The sequence below is a fragment of the Cinclus cinclus genome, chromosome 5 (genome assembly GCF_963662255.1).
Source record: "Cinclus cinclus chromosome 5, bCinCin1.1, whole genome shotgun sequence".
NCBI lineage: Eukaryota > Metazoa > Chordata > Aves > Passeriformes > Cinclidae > Cinclus > Cinclus cinclus.
In genome coordinates, this window is record NC_085050.1 from 23,163,980 (window position 1) to 23,190,072 (window position 26,093).

At 40.3% G+C, this 26,093-nt stretch overlaps 1 protein-coding gene across 7 annotated transcripts in view; it reads right to left on the bottom strand.

Moving 5' to 3' along the window:
- The window catches only part of APBB2 (amyloid beta precursor protein binding family B member 2), a 90,908-nt gene that overhangs the window by 14,213 nt on the left and 50,602 nt on the right, over positions 1–26,093 (bottom strand). For 5 of the 7 annotated variants that reach the window (XM_062493479.1, XM_062493478.1, XM_062493476.1 and 2 more), the window contains one exon: positions 23,661–23,788. In XM_062493479.1, coding sequence (XP_062349463.1) covers positions 23,661–23,788 — 128 coding nt within the window. Of the gene's footprint in view, positions 1–21,640; positions 21,647–23,660; positions 23,789–26,093 lie in introns of all 7 variants that reach the window. The other 2 variants (XM_062493472.1, XM_062493471.1) reach the window with 1 other exon arrangement.

Sequence of the window (26,093 nt, forward strand, 5' to 3'; positions counted from 1 at the left end):
AATACAACATTTTTCAGTGCATGCCGGAAGGATAAACACAAAAATGGAAAACTGAAGATAATTTACCTCTCTCTGAATCCAGGGAAGCATGAAGAAACAGAAAGAGCAAGTTAGAAAGCACTCAAGAAGACAGAGCTCCAGCATATGATAAGACAGGGTAGCTGAAAAGTGCTGTACATTTAACATACACTGTTTGTAGCACAGCCTATCTAAGCATACGGCCACTATTTCCTCTCAACACCTTTTTTCATTGAATCTTGTTGCTCTGAAGTTTGTATTTTTGGAAACATGCAACGAAGCCAACAGGCATCAGCTGAATTCAGTGAGGCAGTGCAGACATATCAACAGTGGGAGGTAATAAAGCTTAAAATACCACACACAAGTCTGGGAAGTAGTATGCAGAAAGTATAAATAGACATACAGAAAATGTATGAACCTTCCTTCTTCCAAAATAACATTTTCTACAGCACACACTGACAAAAGAAACAAGAATGATTCTTCAGATTGTGCAAACCTTACATTGTTTAAACTCAAAGAGTAGAAACATCCTCATCAGTTTTTTAAATGCCTTTTCCAAAACTCATGCCCCAAGGTCACTTGGGGTCCTCTGAAAGTTGCACCCTGAAGAAGTGATAGCCTGGGGAACAACCTTCCATGAGCACTGAGCTGAAGCCAGGATGTATAAAATCACCACACACTTTCATTTCTAAAACACTTCAGCAGCCACTAACTCTTGGAACACCCCTTTGCCAAGGTGAAGGCAGACAGGAGAGGCACAAGCTCTCCTGGTGGGTGGGTGCCCTGCTGCCCCCTCCCACAGACCTGCTCTGCCTCCTGCCCTGAAAGGGGCTCCCTGCAGGTCCTGGCACCTACCACAGCCTGCTTCTTTCCAGGTGATGCCAGCCACCACAAAATCCCAGCAGGCTGAGGTGGCAGTGTGCTTCTGGAGCTTGTCCTGTGAAGAAAGCACAGCTTCCTGGGATGTCACCACAAAGGGATAGCTGGGCTGGGGAAGGACATGGGTTGCTGTCTGACTCTCTGCACCTCTCCTTAAACAGTGGATGCCACTCTATGCAAAGCATAGTATCTCTACAGAGATAATGGCCATTTCTGAGAAGAGAGCTACTTAGTCCTGCTCTCCCACTTCTGCCTCCTGCATGCACCTCATGTCTTCCCTTTTTTAAGAAGGGCTTGTCTCTAGTGAGCATCTGAGCATGGCTTATGCACTGTGTGCAAAAATGTGGGACCCTACATCACCCCAGCTTGTAGCTGACTCTTGGAAAACAAAAAAAAAAAAGTGGAGCGGAGTGGAAAAATCATCACATCTCAAGTAATAAGGCTTGGATTAAAGACAGAGCACACTGAAGGGAAGGGATCCAATTCCCATTAGACATCTCATGTCAGCAAGCTTACAGCAATTGATCTGTTGATTAGTAAATGGCTTAGTGAATAGATCTGGAATAAACATAAGTTTTCTAAGGCAGGTTTTGGGTAAACATGTATATGGCTCCCTAATGTATCCATCCAAAATGGATGTGTATGGATGTACCTAGACATTTAATTTTTTCTCATGTTGAGATGAAACCTCTCCTGCTGAAACTTGTACCTGCTATCCCTTGTAATCTCGATGTGGCTCCTGGAGACAATTAGGAATTCATTGCAACAACTCTCCATGGACATGTCAGAGCGCCCGTCACTGGAGATATCACTGAACAGGGTGCAAGACTATTTCATTCAGGCTCCCTTTCCCATAAATGGCTGGATCAGATGGTCTTTTCATATTCCTTCCAATCTGAGCTATTCTATGATTCTATGAAATCAGCCAAGTTGGAAAAATGAACTATATTTACAAATGCAATGGACTTTCCCAGAAATTTTACAACAGAAGCATGAAACTTAGCTTCATTGTAAAGAAGAAACACATGGTGCTCTGTTCCACTCCTGTCATACACTGAACTGGGAGTTTCCCCTTTTCAATAGCCAGTGGTGACCTGTGTGGATCTCCCCAATCAAACCCCACTCATTCCTTTGGTTCAGCTACATGGGCTTTCTACTGAGCTTTATAGAATCAGCAAGTAATTAAACTACTGCTAACATTTTATAAAATAAAGGGTTAAAATATCAACATTGTAAATATTGGAAGTCTTTCAAACCTAAACAGCATTGATACTATATGTCAGTGCCAATATGAAAATCAGAATTGAAAAAGTAGTATCACTTTCACTTTCTGAGAAAACACAGTGTTTCTAAGTAGTATGAGACGTAAAACATACGGGATTTTCTTTGTCCATTAATCACTGGCTTTATATGAAGTGGACAAACAAAGATTTCCATCTCTTAGAAAAAGCATTATACTGGAGAAACTGACCTGTAACTTAGACACAACATACTGTGGGGAGGACAAGAAAAGGAATGTCTCAGAGACACAAAACATGACCTGCTGGAGCAAACTCTGAAAGGGAGATCTGTTAACCTCCCAATTGTTATGCAAGATACAACTGTACAGAACAAATCACCACTGCAGCTGCCAGCCCAGAGAAAAGAGCACTGAAGGAAATTCAGGAAGGTGAGACAAAAACAAGCAGCTGAGCTGCTGGACTTCCTCAGGCAGTGAGAAGTGAGTGGGGCTCTGGCTGCCGTGGCATGCATATGAATTGGGGGAGGCTACCTCCTGCTTCTAACCAGTTAATTACAGCTTTCCAATTAACCCAACAACTTCTCATAGAGTATCATGTAACTCATTAATTATTTTCATATGAAAAACTATTTGCCTGTATTCTCTTTACATCCTAGTAGCTCAAATATGGTTGAATAATTTACCTTTAAACTTAAATAAACAAATTTTTTAAAAATTGCCCCAAGGCTAAAAAGTAGCTATGGAAAGTTTCAGTTCAAGTGGCAGATTTTGTTGATTGCTCTAAGTGCCAGAAATGCTGCAGGAGCAGCTGTACAAGTGTTTCGGTGTGGTGTCCTACGTATCCCTTTCCAAGCTGACTGAGTTAAAACGGGTCAAGCCAGAGCCTGCCAATAACCTGGGAAAACAATCCCCATAAAATTGTGTCAGGGCTGCTACGCAGGATTTGAGATTCATTTCTGAGGCGAAAAGGCCAAGGCCCAAAAAAACCAGCCCATGACCTTCTAGCCTTCAGGTGCGAGAAAGGACCCTCCCTCCTGGAGCAAACCCCAAGAGGACACTGCCTTCCAGGGAAGGTGGCAACAGTCTCTTCCTCCCTATCATTTTTGCCAGGCTCATTTATTCCAGGTTGTTTTCTGATTAGTGCCTTTAGGGACAAAGCATTGCAGTACTGGAAGGGCACCAACCTCCCTGGTCCCTGCTTTCCTCCAGAGAGTCCCCAGCCCAGGGATGCAGTGGAGGCAAGAGAGTTGTAGAGTGCTGTAATTGATGGGGCACTGCTTGAGTACAAGACCATTTCTTCTTTCAGTCCCAGGTTTTGTACATCAGTGACTGAAGCAAACTGTATCCTGGGACTGATCACTGATGTGCAGTGCCCCCCCCACAAGCGGAAGGGTGATGGAGATTTCACTGAGAGGTGAATAAACACCCTTGGACATGGTGCTCATGAAGCTGTATCTGCACTTCTGCATGCATGTGTGGGCTCACCAATCTATGGAGAGAGGCAAACTGGAGTGAGCCCAGCCGTGGGCAACCAAGGCTGTAGGAGCCATGCTTGTTTAGCTTGGAGATGAGGTGGGTTTGTTTAGCCTGAGTACGAGATAATGGGAGAGGATCTAATTTATGTCTCCCACTTGCTCATGGGAGGGTTTAAAAAATTGAGCAAACCCCAGTTTCTTTGCCCAGAGAGTGGGCAAACCCAGAGATATATACTCTAAGAGGGGGTGCCATCTGTTCTTGGAGCCTTATCAATATCAACAACTTGAAGTGGCTCCAAGGTAATCCTGAACCCTGCCCAGGTTTGGGCAGGAGCTGGTCTAGTTGACCTGTTGCAGTCTGTTCCAGGGCAATTTTTTTCCCCTGACTCTGTAACAGAATCACCTCAAAGCACAGATCTTAGATGTCCTGTAGTGACGGACATGGTGATGCTGTGTTTACACAGATGACCAGCTTGTGGAACTGTCTCAAGAGGGAAGAAGGAAGCTGGCAGGGATGAAACAACATGCCCAAGAGCCTCAGCAGCCCAGGTGCCTCACACATGTCCCTGTGGCTGGGACAGCAGTTGTCCTGGACTCCAAATACTCCACAGTTGCTACCGTTGTGTCTTCTACTTCAACAAGGGTCACTGTAAAACTGCAATGTGAAGGAGAGCAAATCACACCAAGAAACCTGACAGGTTTTTTGTCACCTCCAAAAAGGCATTTAGGATCAAGGTGATAGTCTCATGCTTGGATGGTATTTTAGTGTGGCACTGCACTGCACATAAGCCTGGGAGAATGTTAGGAGTTTAATCCCCCGTACCTGGCAGAGGTCTACAGCCCAACCATTTTTGTGACTGATGCATTCAGCTAACTCTGTGAGGACACAGTTAACACTTCACACCTCTTCATTCCTGTAGCTTCCCCTGGAGTCTGGCATACTGCAACTTCCTCAGTTGTCTTTTTTAAGCAGATCAGGAAATAAAAGAAAAAAAAAAGGCTGCCATGTGTTAACTACACCATAAGATAGTACGAAGGTCTGCCCTTCAACTTCCATGATCCTTCAACATTTTCACATGGGACTGTGCACACCAGAGCAGCCCGGACCATCTCTCTTCCTAAGAGATAACAAACAGCTGAAATGTCTTTGCTGTCAATTACTGTAGAGTTTTAATGGAGTAAAACACGTTTAACCTGATTAAAAAGTACAATCCATTTCATGAGCCTTTCATCCTTATTTACAGTTACAAGTATTTGCCTGAGCACATCCTCTGAGGCACAGAAGAGGCCCTATTCTGGTTCTCTAATTTGTAATTACAAAGTCTAGTCACAGTCAATGCAACAAAATCCCTATGTAAAATGTAGTTACACCTCAACAACACAACATGAAAAAATATAGGAAACAGCCTTCATTTCTGTCCATTTGAAAGCCCTCCTGTTGCTTACAGAATGATTATGCCTTTCACTTTTGCATACTATTAGAGAAATGTTTTATTTTAATGAAAGGAAAACAGCTGTGGTTTATAATTTTTCTAAGAGTTTGGTAGCTTTTTAACAGTTTGGGCTTTTTTTGGTGCTTTTGGTTTTTTGTTTGTTTGTTTGTGTATGGGGTTTTTGTTTGTTGTTTTTATTTTTCTTTTTTTTATTTTCCTTTTAAGTAGTCCTTAAGCCTTTTGTCTCCCAACAAGTATTGAAAGTGCAGACTATTCCAGCAGATTGGTCTTGAGTTTCTGGGTCCCTGCCACCACAAGGATGGAGACTGAGTTGAATTACAACTAATGCTTTCTGTGTGAATCCCCTGTTCATTGTGGGCCAGATTGTGCCATCAATTTTTAAGCATTTCTCCACTGGTAGCAAAGAAGAGCTCTGCTTAAAAATTGATGGCTTGATCTAGCATTCTGTTCCTAATTATGTATTATGAAGGCTACTATAACTTAATCAGATTCTATTTTTAAAATATAAAGAAAATATGAGGCACCTGACAAATCCACATTTTGTAAAGACTAAATTGTACTCTTAAAACCAGAAGAGTTTGTTTTAGAGTATGGACTTTCTGAATCAGTAAGCCCCACTTACTGGGGCTTTTGGTGTCCTGTCAGGTATCAATGTGATATCTAGCACCCAAACTATGAAAGTTTCATAGTTTGGTATTTGACATCACACGGGCATCTGACAGCCAAGCTGGTTCCTTGTTGTTCCTAAGTCCTCTCCATAAATAAGCAACCTCAGGTCATTTTGCCATTCCTTCAGGGTTTCCTTCACCTGTACACACTCAGTGACTGAAAACCTGAGATTAAAGAGTAGGTGCACTTAGAGCCCCCTGAAGCACACTGCCACCCCAGGTGCCTCCTCTCCTGATGTAAACCAGTCATCTTTCATAATACACTGCAGATAATTTCCTTCTCATGACGACATGTTGGCTTGTTAGGGAAAACAAACACATTTCTGGGAGCACAAGAAGAATGTTGAACAGCACCCACCTTTTCCCCAGATCACTAGAGCATCATTTAAAATGGATTGGTTGGGTATTCCCAGGCAACCAGCAGTAGGACAAGAGTCCAGTCTTAAGCTGTGCCAGGTGAAGTTCAGGTTGGACACTCAGGAAGAAGTTCTTCACAGAAATGGTGACTGGGATTGGTATGGGTTGCCCAGGGAGGTGGTGGAGTCACCATCCCTGGAGGTGTTTAAGGAAAGGCTGGATGTGGCATAATGAAACAGAACACTTTTTACTGACCTGATATCCCTGATTTAGAGCTGTTAAATTTCAGAGTTTGACCTACATTAACTTTAGCCAGAGAATAAGGTTATCTTATCTTATCTTAAACTATGCTGAAGCAAAGTCTGCACTCTAAAACAAATTTAAGCTTTACAGTGCAGTTGAATCAATACTAGCACTCTACTATCAACTGCATCAGAACTTTGTCCACTGTAACAGTTTTACTTCATGTCATGAAATACAGGGAACTGTGAATGATGAATCAAAAAGCCTAGCTGAATTCCCAACAGACTGCAACAATAAAATAAATACCACAGACTTTCAATACACACCTTGGTTAACTAAAATAGTAATTTAAATGGCTTGCTCTCCATCTGTATCAAAACTGATCTATGTTTAAGATGTCTTCATAGATAGAGTTTATGTATGTATATACACCCACTTGTTGTAAAAGGGAAAACTAACCTGTTTTTTTAAAAAAACTAAAACTTAAAAAAAAAACCTTAAAAATTATAACTATTATTACATAAGAAAACCGCACAGCTTTCCCTTTCTTTCTTTTAAATCCTTATGAAAATAAATAGGCCACTATTTACTGAGAAATGCTCCAGGGCTAAATAATGTTCTTTTCCTCACTCACAAGTTGTTATAATTACGACAAAGCAGCAGCTACAAGAATATAATTAAAGCCATAGTTTTAAAAGATGAAACAGATGTTGTACTCCCCTCATAGACTCAGCTATTACCCTTTAAGAAAGCAAAAATTACTGCACAGAACAGGGAGAGCAACGAGGTTCCATAACATGCAAGAAACTAAATTGAAGAGTGAAGCTGCTGAGTATAAAGAAAAAGATAAATGTGCTTGTCTCTCTTCCTTCCCCACAAACCCAGCATAAAAAGGATTCAAAGCTATATATTGATTAACAAATCAATGAAATTTCTCCTGCCACAATTCCTCCTGAATTTGTAAATTCAGATAGGATTAAGCAAGCACAGAGATCTCAAGGGAATAGTTTACATTTAATCATGAAGTTTCCTCTTCTGCCAAAAGAGCTGCTAACCATTTTACTTCAACTAAATATATTTAACATGCATGTATATCCATATATACTGCAATACTTTTGCCATTAAACATGTTCACATCTTTTGAAGATTTACACAGGTTGTTCAGTCTTCATTGTCAATTACAGGCTGAAAACAGAAAGCCCAGACTGTCTAGCTAGAAGTTAGCTGGGAATTAGACATAAATAATTATACAGGTGGCATATGCTGGGAGCAAAAACACACAGAGCTTTATTCACTTTAGCAAACGAGGTTTCTGCTGTTCTTAACTACAGCATGTTTTCATACATTAACATGGCTTTACCAGGAAAAACAAATTATGATCAGCCTCTACAGAATCAGGCTGGCCAGTATGCAGTCAGTAACCAAATCCAGGTTAGGAACATGTAATTCTGAGCTGAACACAGTCCCCAAAACCTATTAAGCATCAGGATCCATTAGTTAGCTTACTGCTCAAATGAGCAACATCTGAAGGGATAAAGGAGAGGGAGAACAGCATCAAATACTTACCACTCAGCACACAGTCCAGCATTTCTGCTACAGTGCTCTCCTGAAGGTTGTTAAGTGTCAGCTCTTGGAGAAAAGAAATCTGACTTGCCTTTGTCACACTAGGAGCTGTAATTTGCCTTGCAGGCATCCACACACTATCTTTAGTCTAATAGACCATAGCTTTGAAAATACAGCTCGAGACAAAGGCTACACTACTGCAAAACTGTTGTCTGGGGGATGGAAGGAGGAAGGGCTGAGGTTTTTTTTCTCATCACTTTTTAAGTTTCTTACCTTTTCGTTGCAGCAATCAGGAATTAAATGCCAAGCACGTCATAGAGAACGCCCAAGTGAATGCTCTGACTGGTCCCCGTCTCGGTGAGTGTGTAGCCAAGCATCAGATGCTGCAGGCGCACTTGATGCAGCCGCGTACTTGTACCTCAACGACGGGGGCCAAACACCCCTGAGAACAGCAGCTCATTCATTTTGCATGGAATTGAAGCACATCATGTCAGCTCCCACTCTCCCCACGGACTGTGCGTGCTTGTGTTTGCCGGCTCCAGCTGTGAGCGGGTGGGTGCTGTTCCCTGGCAGCCCCGCTCTGGCAAGGCTGTGTCCTTTCCTCCCATCCCATCCCATCCCTTCTCCCACTTGCGCGCTCCGTGCACTTGGACCCGCAGAAGAGACATCTCTGTGGCTCTCCTCCCCCACTAACCAATCTCCACTGCTACACATTGTGATTCTAGCCAGTAAACTTCAAAGATTAATCTTTTGTGACAGAAGTAATCTTTTGGGGAAAGCTGAAGTGCACAGGGAGGCTGCCCCTCTCAATTTTCCAAAACCTCTGCAAAAGATTCACAACGCAGCTCTGTACTGAATGCAACAGAGAAAGACGATCTCCTTAAAAAGGCAACAGAAATTTACAGCTAAATCTGAGACACAAGTAACAACTTGATTTACTTCAATGAAATTACATCTGCTTATGCCAGAAGTGAGATTTATCCTTGAGCTGTAAAAACAATCACACCAAATAATTTCATTTTCTAGAACTGGCACATGCAGTAATAGCAAACCAATTTAGAGGTGTTTCTTGCACTAAAGGTTCCTGGAGCTCTAGTTTTTATCAAAACTCCCCATTAAAGGTAGTCAATCAACAACAAAGAGCTGTTTCTGGCAGGGACTGTCCTTAACATTTATCAGGGCTTAAACCCCATTCCAGGTTATTCGTTGCACATCACTCCTCCTCAATGCAGGGGGAAGACAAGCTCTGACCAAGAACAACCCCAAATTTGCAAGGACACGGGTCACCACCATCCTGCAAGTCACTCTTCTCCATCCAAGGGAATTTCTCCTTCAAATGTGTGGGATCACACCTGTCATCTCCAGGGAAAATGAGCCAACAAGTCTCTTTTAATTATCTGAGCCCAACCTGAGTGAAAGTAGAGCACGGAACATGACCATGGATATTTCCACCAGCAGAGCTGAGAGGGTGAAAAGCAGTTAAGGACGATTTTCTGGCAGTCACTTCTTTCAGCCACACAGATACATAAGGAGCAGGATGTTTTTTTCACCACCTACATATACTGACAGTCTAGTGGGATTCCTTCCTTCCTTCCTTCCTTCCTTCCTTCTTTCCTTTTCTCCAGCTTACCATCAACAAAGTTTGGCAGGACCAGTTATGCTCAAGCAACAACCTGTGCCATACCAAAAGCTTTCCACTGATTTCCAGGGAGTAACAGGAGGGAATTTAATAAACAAATCTGTTGATGCTGCCTAAGATAAAGTAGCTCCAGCTCCTCCTTGGATATGCTGAATGCCCAGTGCTAAGAAGAATTCAAAGTAATTTAATAATTTTTGCTTTGTCCAAGTAACTTCTCAGAAGTCTTGACACAAGTGTGGAATTCACTTGTGGGGAAAGAAAGGGGCATTTTATGGACAAACAAAGTGGCACCTGAAACTGCTTAATGCAGAAAAATATAAACGCATTACATTTATAATCTAGGTTCCAATATGCGCTTAATGTAACTTCTTTGCATTTGGAAATGAGGGCATAATTCATTTGACAACTATTAACTATTACAACAACCCTCTTCATGGCTGTTGCCCTCTTTTAGTCTTGGTAAGTAGAATACAAGAGGATATGGTAGCCTTCCAGCTGGCCAAACAACAGCACTCATGAGAACAGTGTCAGACTTCTACTTAAAAGGCTTCTAAGGAGAGAAGCCAAATTTTGCCATTTTAATATGCTGGAACAGTTTGTGGGAGAGAACTGCTCTTCTCTGATCCTCCTTCAGTACAAAGAGAGAAAAAGAGATTCAGCAAAATTTTATAAACCTGTAAAAAAATTATAATTAAAACTAAATCTCAGTTTTCATGTTATTAGCTGGCTTTTCAAAAAGTGAACTAGGGTTAATTTCTAATCCTGTGTTAGTTTTGATATTTTGTTAGACACCACACTTGCTGCCTGTGCACCGGTCAGTAATGATGTGGCTAGACACAAATATGTTTCAAGGAATAACTCGCCCTGGTTTCAGCATTTCATCTTCCCTTGCCCCACACCCTCTGCACCTTCAAGCTCAGTACTGCTAGTTGCTAGATGTGAAAAGGGCGACAGATTTACCTCAGCTACCAGATACAGGAAAATATCCCAGGGCGTGACCAGCAGGCAAAATGAAAAGCAGTCTGAGCCAAATCTCTTCCCATTTGTGCACAAACAATTTGCTTAATAACTACAACTGTGTTGCTGTGGCAAAACTTAGCTTTGCCAATTCTCAATCACACCCAAAAATGTGAATTGAAACACGAATTAAAAATTTTAAGTATAGGCTTCAGGGTAATGTTGGTGGCACCTGGTTTCTGATTTCTTCCAGTTTACTTGGCCAAGTATCTTTATTCTGTGAAACTCACACAGGACTCTTCTTTCATTAACTGTATTGTAAAGAATAGCCATCAATAAGCTTTTAGACCAGTCCTGGAAGTCACAGAACTCCCCACTGGATGCCAAGTTTGGCTGACAAGCTCTCCCTAGAAACAACTGCTACCAAAAACACAGTGAAAAAATTTCCAGGGCAAACACCTCACTGAGTCCCATTTCCCACTGCCAGCCAGGCACTGCAAATTTACAGCCAAATCCCTTGGCAGGAAGGATCTTTGTACTGCAATTTACCTGCAGGCTGCAAAAGAAGTAAGATTACAGCAAGCAAAGGGTCAAATTTGCACTGACAAAAACATCACAAGCAGCCAGCCCTGGCAAGGTGAAAACAGCCCAGGAGCGCTCTTAGCTCATGAAGAGCTGACAAATTCAACTCCTGCAACTGCCAGAAGTGCCAAATCAAGGTAGAAAGGGTGTTTTGGGGCATGCCTGGTGTATAAATAACCCATGTTGTTCTAAGGCTCTCCCAGCTATCATGTGCTGCCCTCTCACGGGTCCACAGCTGGGGTCTATTTCCAAAGCTGCCATGTTCCTTACTGGGGATGAAGTTCAGCCAAGCTCGTAATGAGGGAATGGGTATTTAACACTGCAAAGAATCTGGGCAGATATCCATGCACTTGGTAGCAGTGATGTGCCCAATTCTCTGGCTAAACTGCCAGTGAACAGTAGGGCACCTGAGTAAAGGAACCTAGTTTATCCTCTAGACACGGGTGGGATCATGTTCTCCCTAAACTGATCAAATATTCCCATTGCATGGCCAGAATCTCTATCTCAGAGTGAAATACCAAGTATCCCATCACACACAGCCCATGTAATACTAGCAGAACTATAGATGGGCTGAAGAAACAAAAACACTATGAGCATCTGAGAACCTCATACTCGCCCTGAGTATATGGCAAGGACTAGATCCAAGGGTTTCACATATACAGAATTTTGAGGGGAAAAAGAAAATGAGTTTATGAGTATGGTACTTGGATTCAGGTTGCAGTTTGTTTCAGTTTGAACAAAAGGAATTTTTTATTATAGCAACAATTTTATACTGTGAGGTCAAGAGTGTATTTTAGTCAGTCCTAGCAGCTGCCTTCACACTGCTGGCTCACAACTGTACCCTTGCAGTCCTACACTTGAGGTAAAAGCTGGAGTAGGTTTACATCCCATCTCATGCTACTGCAGTGCTCAAAAGCTCCACTTCTGCCCCACAGGAAGAGAAACAAATGCTACCCAAGCTAGCCCTGCCTTTTGCTGTACTGAAGCATCCGTCCTATCTCTGACACAAAACATTTCAACACTTTCAGGAAACAAAAAAATTAGTCCTTTATACAAACCTCAGAGTGCTACAATATTCTTTAGTCTTTAACAACCTAGAAGCTTAAAAACTTCCCTCATCATGATCATCTACTTCCATCACAAATTATCATGCAGTAACAGCAGTGCCAATCTTCTAATTTATCTGAAATTTGCTATTATTTTCAAAAAGAGGAGAGAAGGTGAGGAAACATTGCAGAAGGTTTAAATCCTAGATTCAGGAAGGTATATCTTCATATGTATAATCTTCATACACATCACAAAACAAGTTTCCAAAATCCAAGGATGGATGAAGAAAATTTGAAATACTACCTTGAATACTAAAGACTTCAAAGTGACAAAATGAATATAGCATTTGCGAATATCTGAGTTGGCAATACTCCAGAAGAGCCTTGTTTGTCTTTTTTACATTAAGGCCCTTGAAACCATGTATATATTTCATAAATCATCAGAGGGCAAGAACAATTGCCTAGTTTGCTTTGTCTAATTCATCTCATTATGTTCCTGATGGTGGTAGAGTAAATGCAGAGATGAAAAGCTATTTCCCTAAATAAATACACACAAGTGTCCTCCAAATAGAAAAGAAAAACAAAAAAATAATCTTTCTTAGTAATTTTTCTTGTGGGTGTGGGTAACACATATTAAACACGTATCTGCACTGTTGGAGATATGAAGTTTCTTTAGGTTTTCAGACACTTCCAAAAAGGAACAGGCAGAAAATAAATTTCTTAATCAATGAAGAAAGACTGATGAAACACAACTGCAAAGCAAACGCAGTCCAATACACCCTTAGCAAACTGAACTACACCTGTGATAGCTTGTCAAAGGAAGGACCTTCACTGCTCTGAGATTGTCTGCCATAAGGAGCCAGGTGGGCCCTTCCAATCTGAGCTGCTAAAAAATAATGCTGTCAATAATCTACAGTACCTCTTTCTGCATCTTGCTGGCAAATACAGTATCATTACAAACACTGTTGTGTCAGTATGAGGCATCCCAGAACACTGGGATAGCAAGTGGCAAGTGGCTTTCACAGGGTCTTGTCTGAAGTGGAAAAACTCACTTCACTGATGTTAAACACAGATTAGGAGAATACTACATCAAATAATGAAGATAGCCACCTTGAAGACCTTGAACTATTTCATACTCTCTTAAAAACCATAGGACACTCCTTACTTTTCCTCCTGCTATTTTGTGCTTGTATGAGAACCTTAGTGCTGCTAAAGAAATAACATTACTGCTCTCCTGATGCCCCCAGAGGAACTACATTGATTTTGCTGAGCAGTATTCAGGTCTTCAGGTCCTCTGCATGTTATGGACTAACTCAACTCATGGTGAAGCTAATAAAAAGCTTCTCATATAGCTTCAATTATAATGGGAATTTGGTCCAACTCAGGGGGCACAAGTCTACATCCAGCCAACTTTGAAATTAATCAAGGTGGGGAGAGGGGAATTTCAAGCAATAAAATAATGAAATTTTAATTGAGTTCTATGTTTAATGTTAGTACAGATTAGAAATTGAAATAATTTTTATGGGATTAAGATGAACAGCATTTGTGTGAAGATTACTGTCATCAGAAGAGATATAATGCACACAATTTTTTCAATGTCACTAAGCACAGATTTCTTTTTAAAAAATACAGATGTTAATGTAACAATTTCTAAATACATAACCAAGTCAGACAGTAAATAAATCCCTAAACATTTAAGACACTTGAATTATCTGTTGACAAAAATACTTTCATTTGCTCAAATTAGTGTTTAAATTTCTGCTAATCAATCTCAAAGAGGCTACAGCAGGCAATCTACCTCCACTGCCAGAGGCCAAATTGTGCTGAATACCCCTGACTAACAAAGGCTCTTTTTCCTGGTGGAGCCAGTGTTAGGAAAGAAGCCACATACTATTCTCAGAACTAAAATCCTGAAGTGAAAATGCTTTCTAAATGCATGGAAAAAGTAAGACAGTATATGCTATGATTTACATAAAAATGCACTGCATATAAATATTTGAATTGCAACAATCCTGCAACAAATGTGAAAAAAGCATCCAGAGATAGACGTGACACTTCAATTATTTAAGTGCTAAATTGATAGCAAGAGAATCCTCTTATTTCAAATTATTATATAAGTGCAGGTAGTCGAGTTTGTGACTGCTTAGAGACAGACACCAGTCAAAGTCTGCACCTCATTTTACTATTGCATATAGAAAATGCCAGAAGACATTCAGTGGTCTACAAATACATAGACATGTCACAGATCCTCTTGATATCAGGAGAACACTCATGTGAACATCAGAAGTGTTTTTGTGTAGGTGGATATAAATATTTGCACAGTAAAGGTGTATATAGAAACATTGTACTCTCTCTCTAAACAACCAGAACAATACTGGCATAAGATGTTTGGACAGGATGAAAAGCTCCACACATCACTGTCTGTACTTTTACTTTTTAATTTGCTACATTAGAAAGTGGTGAATGTCCCACAATTTATTAACTATCATAACAGTGAGATAATTAAATTAAATATTTTCTGCTGCACAAAATATTTTTTTCCTCTCAATTATTTTTCTGAAATTATTTGCCAAGTAACAATTTTTATGAAGTCAAAGTTTTGCTTACAATAGAAAACAATAAGTAATCACATATCTTGCAAAAGGTTGGCATTTTCAAGTGAACCACTACACAATAGAAAAGTCATTTACTGCTCATACAAACATACTACAATCAAAGTTGCAGAGAGATTTATGAACTTTTAGCCAGCAAGTTAGTTAGTAAGTATTCTTGGCATAATTTTTTGTAAAACATTGCTCTTTTCTTCAGTGGCCTATGATTTCTTTGGCTTTTCTTCTCAGAAGGTTTTTTTCATGTCCACTTTAATACTAACTGAACAGCTTCAATATACATTAGACTAACAAAGTAAAATCACTAGTGAACTAATTTGCTTTTCTCTCATCTACAGAGACCTTAGACTAGACAAGATCTTGAGATGAGAACAAAAGAATACAAAAAAGTTGCTATTGAGTTTTTTGTTTTGTTTTAAAGAAAAGACTTATTCAATTATTTGACAGCCATTTATTTCATAGATGGGTCCCTCTATACACAGTCCCCATGTTGATACAGCCTCTGAGAGATGTGTGATTAAGAGCAACTTCAGCCCTGCTGAAGATAAAGTGGGTGAGTGAAAGGCAAGCACCTTCCATTGACTCCAACTTGTTTGGGAAGGAAGATGCTACTTTTTGTTTGCACAGCCTCCTTGGAGTGGAATCAACAGAAGGTGAATGCACCCAAGTGATGACTACACAAAGTAAATAAGGTAAGTTTAAACCATCTTTGACTGTGAGGTAAGATCAAGGCTTCTAACTGGGTGTTGAAATCTAGGAGGGTTGCAGAGAGTCTGGGAGTAGGAGTAAGATGGATGTTTTCTGTTGATGGATGTTTTCTGTTGACAGCTACGGAGTGCACAGCAGCTCCTTTTTCATCACTGTTTTGCTATAGAGTTGAAGCAGCAGTTACTTACAGAAATCCAGTCTAGACACAGCATCTGCTTGATTAACATGCAAGGAAAATAATAGTAGAACTCATCAGATTTCAACCCCAAACTGGCAGTCAGTAGCTCTCCCAAGCCACAACATTTTCACAGGCAGCTCAGCCATTCTCGTGGGATGTCTCTGATAGTCACTTAAATTCATGGATTACTCTAGCTGTATCCTAAAGCGTTTAATAGCTGAAATACCAAGGAATGGGTGGAAATTTTGTAGCACAAATTTGTATAAAGGCTTTAAGCCAGGGACTCAATATGCCATCTTATTGAGACAACCTTACTATATCACAGTGGTTATTTGTAGTCCATGTCTAGATATACTATTTGTCTTAACTGAAACTTTTACAGCTGAATATTTTCAAGCACTATTTAAAAAGGTTCAGGTTGGAGATCAGGAGGAATTTCTTCCCAGAAAGAGTAACTAGACATTGGAATGGACTACCCAAGGAGGTGGTGGGGTCACCATTCCTGGAGGTGTTCAAGACAGGATGTGTGGCACTTGGTACCACAGTCTGGTTGACAGGGTGGTGATTGCTCTAAAGTTGGACTCAATGACCTCAGAGGTCTTTTCCAACCTGATTCTGTGTTTCTATGTAATAATTTTTCATCTCATTCGTGAGATTACTCAGAAAAGATAGAGGGATGCTGCCCCAGCTGAAGCCACCAGCAACAGAAAACCATTGGTGTAAAACTACAGGTGTTTCAAATTATTTAACATTTCGAGTTAATACCAGCCTATTTTAATGCATCTTCAGCCTACTGTGTCTTTCATGTTAAATTCCAAAGCTAAAATAAAGTAGTTTAATGAATCACAGTATGAATGCTCACATGCAGCTTTTTGCACCCACTTGACCGTTACTTTAAAACATATTAATTCTGTAGGCTTGACTGGATTCCCCCTTTTACAGCTGTGTTGTTTCATTACTCCCTCGTAGAACACACTGCACCTCCAAACAATAATGACAGAACTTATGGATATAATTGGGAAGTTCTGCATAAACAACTACCTAAACTATTTCTTAGTGAGTAGGGAAAATGCTACCAAAACATACAGAAAAGGATCTTCAAATGCAGCTGGTTTAGGGAATAAGAAAAAGCAAAAGATAACTGTAAAAATCCAGCTAAGAAGAGAGGTCAGAAAAGCCAGTAAAATCCTTTTCCTCCAGTGTAATCCTTCACCTATGCCCTATTTAAGTGATTCCTTACAGTATGTTTTGTCCTTATTCCAAGGTTACAGGGACCGAAGGGAATAGGCAATATTGATTAATGGTGTTTCAGAGATTGAAGAGCTCAGCTGAAATTACACATTCTTTGAGAGGTGTTATCTTTTCAGAAGAGCAGGTGCAAACACCATTTCGGTTTTAATTTATTTTATTTTTTGCTTTTCTTGGCCATGTCCCTAATGCAGAAGAAAAGGTTTATTATTCATTATCTTGTGCAGTTTGATAAGCTTCTCTCAAAGAATTGAAGAAAGACTCAGAGCATCAGAGAAAGACTCAATCATCACCTCAGAGGGAAGGCAATCAAAAAAAACCTTAAACACCTCCCTGAACAATGCAGCTAAAAAACACTAAAACTGAATTTAGACACTTGATTTTTAAATACACTGAATTTGCAGAGATCCTACTGAAGTCAATGGACAGCACAGGTGCTAAACTCCTCTGAAACCCAGACATTTTTGTTATGGAAGAAGCAGGACAGCATACTATTTTTAATTCCCCATATTCTGAGGAATTTGAACCATAACTTTACATTATATCTTCCTCTTTTTCCACAAATCTGTCCCATTTTTCTGTTATATCACCCCAAAAGTTTTTTTTTTGTCCTAACAGCTCCTGAGATAACAGAGCTCAGATAATTCATATTGTTATCAGGATTCTCCTCCCTTTCAGCCTTAGAGGATTACATCCATCTGGCCTGGGGCATCTATCTATTCATTCAGTTGTCTGCTTTCCTTTCTGAGGTAGCTTGAGCCTCATCTTTGGTGCATCCATTGTTCTACTTCAAGGCTCTGTCTGCCTTCCTCCCCTTTTTTGAATCTCAGCTTCATTTTATTCCTATGTCTAGGCGGCAGAAAAACAGCAGCAGCTCAGAGAAGCAGGGCAATGGACAACCCCACCTGATAAAATGGACATTATTGGGGCAGAGGAAGGAGCACAATACATTCACATCATCCAGTCTGAGTGTCTGTGGTCAGAAAACCTTAATATCAGAGAATGTCCTCTGCCATCGCCTTAGAACCAACAGCAACCATGCTCCCTCCTCTGCCTGGCAGGAAAACACATCAACCATACATTGAAAACAAACCTGCTCTATTTAGTGACAAAGCTAGTGGATGAATAGACACATGCTGTTTGTTATGTCCAACATACCAGATGCACACCCCATCCAGTTCCATATTCAGTCCCATCAAGGACGTGTCCTGAATTGACCAACAGCCCTCCTTGCCAGCTAACCACAGAATATTTCAGCTGGATATACTGCTGTTGTACAAAGTCACCAGGAGAAAAGAAACTGTGATCTTCCAGGTAATTAAAGTTCTGTAGGTTTTTTAAAACTTGAGGCGGCTTTGGACTGGTGGAAGAGCAATGAAGATAAAGGAGAATTCAGGGAAATGCGCTAATGGAATCTCATTTACAAAACTGATGGGCCATTGCCTTTCCTCTTTTCCTTGTTAGTGAGCTGCTCAGAAAGCAAAGGCCATGCACCAGCAGTCTAGGAGGAGAGACAAAACCCAACCTGAGGAATGATTAATGTACAGTCGTGCAGCTCCCAAGTGAAAAGAACAGCCCTCAGTCGGCTGCGGCTGTAAATGCGCTTTTAACGACGAGGAGAAAAACATGGCACGTATGGCTAGTTAAGAAGCAAACACAGCACTGACAATTATTCACTGATACACCTGTGACACCTCCATGTGACCATGACATAACTGATCTTGAAATCAAACTATTTATGCAACTGCAAGGACTGTTCTTATTTACAAATAATACTAAATGGATCATCATGACTGTTTTCAGTACAGCAGGAGAGGAAGACTGTACAAAGGAGAGTGGTTTTTGACTTCTAAAAATCACAAGGTATTGCCTAAGAAACCAAGTCTGCCAAAGGGTTGCACATATACAGTGCATTTATTTTCCTTTAATGCCTGTAAACATGTATCAAACATAGGAGCTCAGTGTACGCATACATGCATACCCACCAATTTTTGGGAATCTGCTTTTGTCAATGAATCTATGAAGGCACTCCAGGCCTTTTAAAATCAAACATATTCTACTGACTGTTCAATTGAAAACAAGGGATGAAAAACAAAATAAGACTGTTAAATAAGAAGCTCCAAAGGTCAGGATAATAGTGTAACCTATGGAGAGAGTGATTACAGTCTCCTGGAAGATGCTTCTGCCTGAGGTGAGTTAGCAGCCACATCCCCAGATTAAACTTTCATCAGCAGATCTCTGTATTTCATCAATCATTCATTATGGCAGAGCTTAGAAAATCATCTGCTCATGTGTCATTAGAAAAATCTCTTCATCTTCTAGAGCAGAAACTACCCAAATAAATTAGTACAAGCAAAAGAGCTAAAAGGAGGGTCTGCAGAGCATTTTGGGGTTCAAATAGATCAATACAGGGAAAAATACATTTCTACAGTGTTTTAAAATTTAAATACTACCTTTCACAATAAATTCAATATGTTTTATTATGCAAGTTCTTGCATAGAAGATATAGAAGATATAACTAATTAATGACATTCATGTGCAACAACTTCTGGAAGAATTTCCCACCAGAAACTGGGATTTCATCAACTTCATGGACACTTAATCCACCTAAGAAATCCCCTTGCTGCCTTTTTTTTTTTTCATTTTTTTTCCCCTGGTGATGGCAAACCCATAATCAGGGAAAGTTGCTTTTGCAGTCAGTGAATGGCTTTGGTATTTTTCACCTCAGCAGCAACAGGTGATTTTACCAGGATGAATGAAAGACTGTGGGCTAATGTACACAAAAGAATTGCAGTGCAGTTCCCAGCTCAACAAGATGATTTTCTCAGCTTGTGTTCTCCTTTTATTTTGTCTCCAAATGCTTTTTTTCTTGTGTCTGAGTGCTTCATCAGCAAATGCTACATCTTTTATGTTACCCCTCCAAGCACGTTTCCTACACTGAATATCTCTTTGCCCAAAACATATTAAACATCTGATTATGCACTCAGAAGTTTGTTCTTTCTGCTTGCTGTTTTGATCTTCTGCTATTTAACACCACATGCAGTCTGAGTTTACTTACAAGTAATAGCTACACTACTTTTCCTACAATCTTATTTTTAAAAATGTGTCAATAAAACATTAAAAAAATTAAATTTCAAAAAAAGTGGGCTCCAGTCCTGAAAGTCATTCTGGACACAAAATTTCTGTAAAAGCACCTATCAAAATTCTTACAAATGGCTATGAATAGGAAAGTTTATTAACAACTAAGATAAATAAGAAAAAATAAATAAGAAAAAACTAAATAAGAAATAAAATTTCTTATGCTAAAAAAACCCAAATTCCAATAAAAGTGGCTAAGAACATTTGTGTACCAGCAAATGAAATATAAAAACTGATTATGACTTTGTGTTTAATACCTTAACATAACATATATTAAAATTTATTAAATTATTTCTTGCTGTTCCTTACAGCAACTGAAATGTCATGTTCTGTAGAAACAAGAAATGTTCGCTTTGAACACAGAAAGTCCTGCTCCCACTACTTACAGTAGAAACATGAGAAAAATTAGTCTATTTCCTCTCTATTGCCAGCGTCAGGTATAAAACATCCTTCCAGGAAAACAGTTGAGAAAGTGGCCACTTCTTATAACCAAAAGGAAGAACTGGGTTTGAGGGGTTCTTGTTGTTTGTGTTTTCAAAACTGGACTTGTACTTCTCCCATATATTCCACATCTAAACATTTTTCCTTAATAGAGACATATGTTTCTACAGAAGTCTTAGCAGAACTGGAATTCATCTCTGGCCCCCAGATATGGCATGAAAAAGGCCAGGAGTGGGATCAGAGATTTCCTATGTCTTGCACGCAGCTTTTGGTAAATGTTGTTGTGTACCACAGCAGGTCAGAGCAGAGTGACCTGTGCACACCCAAGCTTTCCCAACAACTCCTGCCCTATTGATAGGGCTTATGTTCATCTAGGAGAGTCTGCAACTGCCTTCCACCCCCAGATACATTTCATCAAAAGCGTACAAGGTTATTGGTGCCACATGATTGCAAAAGGTACATTTCTCTTAAATGTTTCCTGAAAACATCCATGACCAGTTCAGCCTTCAGGAAAAGAAGGTACCCAGCCTGAAGAAATATGATTCATTATCTTATTTTATAAAGAACATAATGGAATGATTTTATTTGACAAAAAAATAAGTATTTGAGACAAGAACTGTAAATGCATCCTTTATTCTGTAAAGCTGCATCAAATTTAGGTGCCCCTTAAAATGCTCTGTTTATTTTCTGACCGAAGCAAGGTAATACAAAAACTGACTTGAATGGGTGTAGTGCACCCATTTTCTGATGCAAACAAAGAACTCTCATGGTTTATTCATTAGGACTTAAAACCTTTTTACTTCCCAGGATTTCAAACTAGATTTGCCCCTTTTAGATCTCTAAAAAATCTGTACCAATGGAAGTGAAAAATAGTTAACCCACGCCCAGTTGATTATCAGTCATTTATAAGAGTAAAAAAATTAGAAACCTTCAGTCACCTAAAAAATTTGTCACCTTTTCTTTTAGAAATTTAGCCATTGGTAATCAGAGACTTTGAGGCAGATAAAACAAGTGTCAGAAAATCTTTTACTGGGAAGGAATTTTCCATGTTTGAAATTACATTTCCTATTGAAAGTTAGAGATGAAAAACCCCAAACCCCTACTGTTGCAAATATCTTGGCAATCACAGAACAGTTTGGGTTGGAAGGGACCTCAAAGATCATCTAGCTCCAACTCCCCTGCCTTAGGCAGGAACACCTTTCACTAGACCAGGTTGCTCAGAACACCATCCAACCTTGGCCTTGAACCCTACCAGGGATGGGGCATCCACAGCTTCTATGGGCCACCTGTTCCAGTGCCTCACCACGCTCACAGTAAAGAATTTCTTCCTGAGATGTAATCTAAACCTACTCTTTTTCAGTTTTAAACCATTCTCCCTTGATCTGTCACTACATGCTCTTATAAATTGTCTCACCCTCTCTTTCCTCTAAGTTCCCTTCAGGTACTCAAAGGTCACAATTAGGTCACCCTGAAGCCTTCTCTTTACAAGGCAGAACAAACTCATTTCTCTCAGCCTTTCCTCATTAGAGAGGTGCTCCATCCCTCCAATCAACTTGATGTCCCTCACTCCAGCAGCTCCATGTCCTTCCTGTGCTGGGACCCCAGAGCTGGATGCAGCCCTGCAGTGGGGTCTCACCAGAGCAGAGCAGAGGGACAGAATCCCCTCCCTCCCTGCTGCCCACGGTGCTCTGGGTGCAGCCCAGCACACGTTTGGCTTTCAGGGCTGTGAGTGCTCATGGCTGGGTCATGTCCAGCCTCTCACCCATCAGCATCACCAAGTCCTCCTTGGCAGGGCTGCTCTGGATCTGTTCATCCCCCCAGCCTTTTTTAATATCAGGGGTTGTCCTGACCCAGATGCAGCACCCTGCACTTGGTTTTGTTAAACATGGAGAGATTTCCATGTGCCCACTTCTTGAGCCTGTCCAGGTCCCTTTGGATGGCATCCCACCCTTCAGGACTGTAATCTGCACCACTCAGCTTGGTGTCATCTGTAAATTTGCTGACGGTGAATTTGATCCCTTAATCTATATCCTTAATGAAGATATTAAGTGACACTGGCCCCAGTGCAGATCCCTGAGGGATACCACTTGTCACTGATGTCCATTGGGACTCCAAGCCATTGACCACAACCCTCTGGATGCAACTATCCAACCACTTGCATATCCATCCATTGGATGAGCCACTTATCAAATCCATCTCTCTCCAATTTAGAAAGAAGAATGCAGTGGGAGACTATGTCAAAGGCCTTTCAGAAGTCCAGAAAAACGACATCAGCAACCCTTGCATTATCCAATGATGTGGTTATTCCATCACAGCCAGTATTGGTCATGCAGGACTTACCTGACCATTATCAAACATGGACACAAAAAGCAGAAGTGTGCTAGTGTTACTCAATCCATACTATCCTTGTGTCAGGATGGGTACTGTCCTAAGATCCTGGACTTTCTCAATGTGTATGGCAATGTTTTCACTACATCAAAATGCCCAGTCAGACTAGGAGATAGCTCATTGTCCTGCTCCGAATAAGTAATTTTCACAACCCTGTTACATGACTAACAAGAATGCCATGGAAAGATCTGTCAGGAACAAAACCAAAGGAAAGACTGCTTCCAGGGCAGGAAGGCCTTTAGCACACAATCCTGTTTGCTCCCTACCACAAGGAACAACTTCAGCTCACAGGCAGCACATTTCAGGGACAAACCTCAGTTTTCTGCAACACCCTTGAGGATTTTCTTACATCAAGAACTAGAAGTAATAGTAATGACTTAAACCCATTACTTTTCCCTCAATCAGCTTTTTTCTCCATCACATTAAATGTCTCAAGAAAGCAGAAACACACGCATACAGTCAGAGCATAGGCAGTACATTTAACTTGGACCAGCAGGAAGACATGCTTTCACATAGCCAGGAGAAACATACTACAAGACGTATTTGAAAACATACTTTTATACCAACAAGTACTACACATATCTGAAACAAATCAATGCTACATGTGCAGTTTTATGCACCTGAGTGAATCTGAAAGGCTTGTTCAATGCAGGTTTAACAAAACAGCATATCAATGATACACTACAAAAAGCAGAGTTTAAAAAGTAACACCAGCAAGAAGAATAATTTACCCACCTCCTCACAGGCCCTGGGACAGAACAGCGTGTACTATGTATTAGCAGACCAAAATAGCACCAAGTCAAGACAGACAAGAAGAGTGAGCACTCACCGACCATTGTCACGCCCCACGCCCCAGACTCTGATGCTCACAATGGGCTGCGAGTGCAGAACAGTGCGGTCCATGGGATCAATCAGGTTCAGCATGTCATTTTCCAGTATAAGGTACATGTCTTTGCCCTGCAGTTCCAGATAAAGTACAATAACACAGTACATCACCCTCTCAAACTGCCTGGGCTCAAGGTGTTATGTCTCTGCTGTTCAGACTAGCTTCATCTTTACTCAAACCTTTGGGTTGTTCCAGGAGCAAATAAAATCTTCACATACTTCTGGTGTGAAAGAGATCCAAGATGTTATCTTGATACTGTATTTTTAAACAATCCCAATTGCAAAAAGCTTTGATGTCTTTCAAATACAATTCATTCCGACCCAAACTACTGAGCTATGCAACAAGTTATGTGTGTATGTTTTTCAGCAAATTCTTCCAAATATATGACAAGTCATAGTCCTCCTCATAGCAAAAGCTTATACCAAAAAGCTTATATACTTTTAGGCAGAGTTCCTTCCTTCAAAGTGTTTTGTTTCCATAAACTTTAACCAATGGATTATGGGAACAGATAGCAATTTGTACATGTCAAAGGATTTACTCTTTGAAGAAAGATTAAAGGGGAAAATCTAGCATTAAGACCTGAATGTGAATTCTGCCAGTGACTGCAGAATCTTGGAGCTAGGACTTCTCACCAGTTTTTCTGGCATGTAAGGACAATGCTTTTTTCGCTTACAGGAAACAAATTTAGAGGAAATTTTCCTTTTGGTGCTAATTCACAAATTCTTATCTTCCTTCTCTTGACAGCATTTGTAATAGGTCTGCTGCCTCTTCTATCCCATGGAATATCCCTCTTCCTGGAGGCTTTACACAGACTCTTCAGACCTCAAGATCCTGCAGAAATGATCCTGGACCTATAGCTGAGCAGTGAGATAAGCTTCTGTTGATCAGAAGGCAGAAGCTATCAGCTAAATATAGAGTAATTTGTTTCCTCCCTTTTGTGCTAGAATCTATACGTGAACAGAAAGAATGGAAAAGGTCTGAATCCCTACTGACTAGTGGCTCAAAGCTGGCCTTTTTCTTCACCTCAGTGACACAGAAACCCTTTTCTTGCTTGGTTACAGTGGCTCAAGTCTTTATGGTGTTTAATTTTGTGTCTGTATAAGAAATACATTCATGTCACTCTGTGAGGGTTTTCTGCCACTGTTTGTAGGCAAGGCAGCAAAGCCCAGGCACTGCCATCTCCTCCCCCAACCCCAGATCTCCTAACAGGGATTCCAAGGGAAGCTGTGACGCAGAGCTGGCACTGCAGGTACCAAGAGGGATGTGGGAGAGACAGGTGACACATGGTATGAGCAAAGCCAACACAAGCATATTTTGCCTGATGGAAAAAGCACATCTGTGGCTGAGATGCAAGGCTGGGTATGTAGGCTGCTTCTAGAGAACCAGAAACAGACATAGGTATGATAGTCATACAAAAAAATGGGGCAAACTAGCAGCACTGAGATATCAGTGGCCAACAGAAAAAGAAACATCACAAAGAAAAAAAAGGAGAAATTTGCTTGGAGGTCAAAAGCTGTAAACAAATTGTGTGAAGAATGCTACCAAGTGTCACAAAGATTTCTTTTTGGACCCATTTTATACTTATATATTTGTTCCAGAAGGAAATTATTACAAGAAGGAAAAATATTCATGCAAAATACACTGGGATTAGAGTAACAAAACAGAATCCAAATTAGCTGGAAAAAAAATGGAGAATAGGCAGATAAGCAACATAAGTCACAGGAAATTATTCTTGCAATGCTCAGGGGGATCACTTGTCTGCAGCCAGAAGAAATATATTTTGCTAAATTCTGTTGCCTTATTATACAAAAGCTATTTTAGAGATGAAAGCACTGCATAGGTCAAAAAGAAATTATTTAGACAGGCTAGGAGCTTGAACATAGGCTTTAATGTCTCAGACGGCTGAAGAGCTGCAGAGATCTGATGGTCTGAGATGAGGAAAAGCCATGGAGGGAAAGTGAATAAAGGAAAGAGAGGCTCAACCCCAGCAGTTTTTCTGGAAGTGTTACAGGCTACAGTATATAGGTCAACGGCAAGAAGATATCTTTTTCATGTAATTGATATTGCAATGTACAGAAATGTAATTCATGGCAAAAGAGAAACACAAACAGATGAATAGCATTTTTCTTTTTTGATTTTACAGAACAGTAGAGGTTCCAAACTTAGAGGTAATTTCTTTTGGAGGAAAGGGCATGAAATCCCACATTAAAAATATTAAAAAAGCCTCTGCAGGGTCAGGATTTTACACAGGGTGTGGGAGGTTTTGTGGTTTGTTTTGTAGTTTTTTAAATAATGAAAACTTGGGGCTAGCTCTAACCCAAATTTCATTTTCATTACATTCTAGCTAAAGTAAATTTTTAGGCAATCTTAAAATTC